Source organism: Microtus ochrogaster, linkage group LG4 (assembly GCF_000317375.1).
Source record: "Microtus ochrogaster isolate Prairie Vole_2 linkage group LG4, MicOch1.0, whole genome shotgun sequence".
In the NCBI taxonomy this organism is placed as follows: domain Eukaryota; kingdom Metazoa; phylum Chordata; class Mammalia; order Rodentia; family Cricetidae; genus Microtus; species Microtus ochrogaster.
Genome location: NC_022030.1, coordinates 7,147,723 through 7,153,339, shown reverse-complemented (window position 1 = coordinate 7,153,339; position 5,617 = coordinate 7,147,723). Strand labels below are relative to the sequence as shown.

Here is a 5,617-nt window from a genome sequence, read left to right as displayed (position 1 = left end):
CACACACACACACACACACACACACACACACAAACATGTGTGCACACACAAATTAAAAACAGTGAATCTTAAATTTCCTTAGTAAACTCAGCCTCCTAGTTGGTATTTGATGCTGCTACTTGGATATATTCTGAGTCTCTCTGAAGCCCAAGGACAGTGGTGACAGAGCCTGTGAACAGCCCGCCCACTCTCTCTTAAGGCTCTGCATGGCAGACTTCCCAGGGCATAAGGAACGTCAGGGCACTGGGTGGAGGGAACGATGCCACAGCACACTGCTGGAGGTGCTGGCATGGCCTAGCAAGGAGCCTGACCTTTTCTTTCCTTGTGTTAGGCCAAGAACTACTTTACGTTTGAATAATAAAACACTAAGTGACACTACTGTGAACAAGAAACACTAAAGCTCAACCTTGTCCCCTGAAACCATTTCCCGTGTTCATTCGCAAAGAGATTTCAACCGAAGTCTAAGACAGAAAAGCGACCATCCCCGAGAGATGCCCATCCTACCTCCTGAGTGTGTTCTCTGTAGACCTGCAGGGGCCCTGTGGCTTTGGCAGTATCCCAGAGCTGCAGTGAGCCATCCCCACTACAGGTGACAAGGACGTGCTCGTTGTTTTCACTCCAGGTGACATCAAACAACCCATCATTCCAGTCAAAGCTGCAGCAGAGTTTAAAAAAAAAAGATATATCCATGAACTGCTGGTCAGAAAGTGATTAACGATCTTTAAATTTACAGTTAGTTTTCCTCCTCAGTTTTTCACATGTTGTAACACACATGATCTCATATGATCTTAAAAAGTGTGAGTCAAGCAGGTCCTTCACAGAAACAGGTTCAGAAAGGCAGGAAGAATGGGTCAGGGAGTGCAGGCAGATAACTAGAAAGCTAAACTAAAGGTTTGCAGCCACTAATATGACGCCAACTACCTAGGGCAAGCTGTCACACCTGCGGCCTGCGGTAGCCTGTGATTCACGGCACGCACCAGCAAGCACTCCAAAATCCTGAGGCCAACCATTTTAAATCCTCCCATAAATCTTTCCTCTGAGCTGTACGAGCCTCATTGCATAGATCTTTCATCTGAGCTACGAACAGGTAGTCATCTTCTAATGAAACCTCTTTCCTCTGCCTTTGACTAACCCTGATGGAATAGTAAGAGTCTATCAATCAACATGGAAGACGGGTACAGAGAGAAGAGAAACACTGGGTAACCCATAAGATGGGCATTAGCTCTTGCTTACATAAAGCTAAACTACAGAAGGACAGTGAAGATGGGCAGTGTCACAGGGTACCCTAGTTGACTCACTGTTTAAAATATGCAATTTCTAAATGAACACTAATAATCTCGAGAAACCTAAGTAGAAAAAAATTCTATATTATGCCAATGCAAAAGTTTCCCTTTCATTATAAATTAAAACCTATTAGTACCAAATATTCAAAAGGGAATTGTATTAAGATTTTGACAGCAGTTGAGAGTCTATGCAAGCTTAATAATTAGAGTCTCCGTAGTGGTTTGAAGGGGAATGGCCCCCAAAAGCTCTCATATGTTTGAATGCTCAGCCCCGAGTTGACAGACGTGTTTAGAAAGGTTTAGGAGGTGTGGTATTTGTTGGAAGAAGTGTGTCATTGGGGGTGGGCTCTGAGACTTCAAAAGACCTTCCCCATTCCCAGCATGCATCTCTCTTGCCTTGTACCTGAGGATCAAGATGTGAGCTCTCAGCTGTTCCTGGAGCCATGCCCTTGCTCTGCCATCATGGACTCTAACCCTCTGAGACCACAAACCCAGATTAAACACTTTATTTTATAAGTTGTCTTGATCATAGTGGGGTTTTTGTTGTTTTGGGTTTTCTTTGGCTTTTCGAGACAGGGTTTCTCTATAGCTTTGGAGCTTGTCCTGGAACTAGCTCTTGTAGACCAAGCTGGTCTCGAACTCACAGAGATCCGCCTGCCTCTGCCTCCCGAGTGCTGGGATTAAAGACGTGCGCCACCACTGCCCGGCTGATCATGGTGTCTTATTGCAGCAATAGGAAAGACAGCCACTGTACCTTCTAAAAATCTGTAGTCCAGATTCAGTTTGATCCAATACTAAAAGGGTTCCACAGCCTAAAGAGGAAAAAGAAAGAAAATAAGGCCATGTTGTTGAACTTTCCAGGGGATACCGAGATGAAGTAATAAGCAGTATGAACCTGCTTTAACTACCACAAATATCCCTTAAAATAACTGTGACCACGTAAAGGATTAGAAGCTACACAGTGTGCTTCAATCATTAAATATTCAGCCTACCATCTGGCCTGACTGGAACCCAGACACCAGCATAGGGGAAAGATGCCTGAGTGCCAACTGAAACCTAGCCAGCAGCTAGGCACACAAGCCTTTCAGGTCAGTGCCAACAGCTCTACTAACAGAAGAGAAAACTCACACTTATAGACCCCCCAAAACTGTGACTCTGCCTTGCTGGCCCATGTGAAACAATCTAACATGACGTTTTAAAACAAAGTATTGTGGAAATACCATACATTCTTTGGTCAAATGTTTTAACGTCAGTTATCTACGAGCAATTACTTTTGCTAAGAGACTAGTCTCTTTCTCGCCCCTGGCCACCCCTCCCTCTCTACCAACATCTGAGCAAGTGGATCTGCACTTGAAATACACAAGGAAAGGCTGATTACAAAGCTTACACGCACAGGCAGATGCTCCTAGAGCTTTAACAGAATTATGTTTTGAGTTCTTGTGATCAGTACGGTATTTTCATTTGCAAGGTGTTAAAGCTCTTCCACTTAAACACAACTGATGACAAAATACCAATTCTAGGTCTGGAGAGACAGCTCGTCCCCTAGGAGCACCAGCTGCCTGCAGAGCACCCAGTCTCTGGTCCCAGCATCCACTTCCTGATTACCAACCACCAGAAACTCCAGTTCCAGGGGATCCAATGCCCTCTTTGAATCTCTTCTTCTGACCTCAGCAGGCTCCAGGCACAGCCGTGGTTCGCAGACATTTATACAAACAAAACACTCAGACACACACACACACACCCTTCTAAAAATCAATTACCAAAATACCAACTCCCTATTAGTATCCTTTCTAAAAGACTTAAAGTCCTCATCCTAACTGGGGGGCCAAGGACGGTAAACCTGACCATGCAAGCACTAAGAGCTAATGACCAAAACTATAAGAAAATACGTTATTTATCACTGATTTTTAGAAATCGTTTTTTTTTTTCAACACTAGACAAAACAAATACTACGGATTGCTAACATTATGCAATGGCTTGACACACAGTGTGTAAACAACAGATGGGGTACGACTTAAAAGACGCCTCAGTATATGGCTTAGGTGTCTAGACAGCTCTGCAAATTTATCCATTTTCCATGAGACAATAAAAGTACTTTCTAGTCTGTTTGAAAGATAGCGTCAGTCTCCCTAGTTGAGGGTGGCTTTGAACTCGTGACTCTGTTGCCTCCCCCTTCCAAGCGCTAACAAATGCATCCTTCTTAAGGAAGGAAAGACAAGCTGTAGATTTCCCCAGCGCTCAAAAAGCCAACTGTGGCACGGAAAGGGGACCTAGAAGGGCAGCCCGGCCCTCTGTCTCCCCCTGGCGGCGGCGGGCGGCACCGCGCGCGCTCAGAAGCGCGTTCCCGCGCCCGCCCCCGAGGCGGCGGCGGCGCGGCCCGGGCTCACCCGCGATGCCGTAGTTCTGCGCGGCGGCGCAGGCCAGGCGGCCCGGCAGGTATGGGGAGAACTCGGCGGCGTAGCCGTGACGGCCCGGCACCCGCAGCGTCCGCACCACGCTCATCCCGCCCGCCCGCAGCCACTCGGCCTTCCCGCCCAGGCTGCGGAAACTGTCGCGAGGAAGAAGCACACCGCGGAGACTCAGAGAACTTAGGGAGTCCAGGAAGGCCGGGCGGAAGTGAGGACGCCGACGCCCGGAATCCTAGATTTTGATTGGGCCACGTAAAAAGAAAGCTGACGCCCTGGAGACCATTTTTCTTTTGGGCAATCATCCACTATTTGCTCTGCCTGAAATCAGCTGGCCTTCTAGACTTTGTTCTAGAACTAAGGGAGAAGGTTCGAGTTAGGGGACACTTCCGACAGCTGTTCATGTTGCATGGCAGCCTCTATGGCGGGTCAACTTGTGTTTTTATTAATTTCTTGAACTTTCAAGACATTGCTATTCTGTTATTTTTCTGATGCTTACAAAATAAAAACCACAGCAAACTCTGAAAGCAGCTAATGAGTCCAAAGATAACAAATAGAGTGCCGTGTTGCCCAAGGTAATTTGAAGTCAGACAACAATGGAGCTAAGGGAAAGAACTGTTATCATATGCAATTAACTGTCTATAGATGTTATATAGTTGCACTGTGCTCATATCTCTTGGTAATTAAGGAAAACTTGGACTCATTAGTTCGTTCATTCAAACATTTGCCAAGCATATGCAGAGTGGAAGATGAATATGTAATTTGCCAAACCAAACACTGACAAGTGAAAGAGATTATTGTTACCATTAAACCACTCAACCTGCACAGACCAAGTCATACACCAAGCACAAGGCTGGGCTTTTCACGAAACTCAAAAAGCGCTGCTGGGGTCCGTGCTTGAACTCAGGAGATCACAAGATAGGAAAACTGTTAACTGTACTGAAAATGCTGTTGATGTTAAGATAAATATATACAAGTGTTTTGGAAGGGGGGGCAGGAAAAGCTTTAAGAAGGAGGTCATCTGGGGTGAATGCCTGCAGTGAAGTGGGTTTTCCTTTAAGGAAAAAGCTGGAAACCATTGGGATCAGGAGAAAGGTGAAAACTCAGGAGATCTAAATCCATAAGAGATGGGAGCTCGCTGGGCGGTGGTGGCGCATGCCTTTAATCCCAGCACTCGGGAGGCAGAGGCAGGCGGATCTCTGGGAGTTCGAGGCCAACCTGGTCTACAAGAGCTAGTTCCGGGACAGGCACCAAAGCTACAGAGAAACCCTGTCTCAAAAAACAAAACAACAACAACAAAAATACTTCAGCAATAATTCAAGCAATAGATGGTAAGCCAAGATGGGTTAGTGGTGTTTTGTTGAGAACTATTATAGAGGGTGAGCTTAAGGGTCAAATAAAGAGAAAAAGTTTAAATCTTTCCCAGCTTTCTTACTTAGTGTCTACATCAACACAGGAACTGTTGATTGAAATATAGACAATGGGAGCATGTGGTGATAATTTGTTTGTGTTTTAACAAATAAAGCTTGCCTGAAGATCAGAGTACAGAGCTAAACCACTAGAGGCCAGGCAGTGGTGGCACATACCTTTAATCCCAGGACTCGGGAGACAGTGGCAGAAGGGTCTCTGAGTTCAAGGCCACCCTGAACTACATTAGCTCGGTCCAGTCTCAAAGTGAAACAGGGTCAGGCAATGGTGGCCCACACCTTTAATCTCAGCGCCAGGGAAGTGGAGGTGGGAAGTGGTATGGCTGGGTGGAGAGAGGATTATAAGGCAGAAGAAGACAGCAGCTCAGATGCAGTCTTCATTCTATTGAAGACAGCAGTCAGAGGGTGCAGTCTAAAAATTAGTAGAGACAGGATCGCCCCTTCAGTCTGAGGATTCAGGAGAAGTAAACCATCTCTTCGGTGGTTGGCCACACTGCTTCTC

The 5,617-nt window shown here is 46.1% G+C and overlaps 1 protein-coding gene across 1 annotated transcript in view; it reads right to left on the bottom strand.

Moving 5' to 3' along the window:
• Positions 1-3,929, bottom strand: part of Pex7 (peroxisomal biogenesis factor 7) — a 64,365-nt gene extending 60,436 nt beyond the window's left edge. Inside the window, exons 1-3 of the mRNA XM_005360964.2 lie at positions 3,671-3,929; positions 2,038-2,095; positions 505-655 (exon numbers count right to left, since the gene is read on the bottom strand). Coding sequence (XP_005361021.1) covers positions 505-655; positions 2,038-2,095; positions 3,671-3,785 — 324 coding nt within the window. The 5' untranslated portion in view covers positions 3,786-3,929. The remainder of the gene's footprint in view (positions 1-504; positions 656-2,037; positions 2,096-3,670) is intronic.
• Between the last annotated feature and the right edge of the window lie 1,688 nt (positions 3,930-5,617).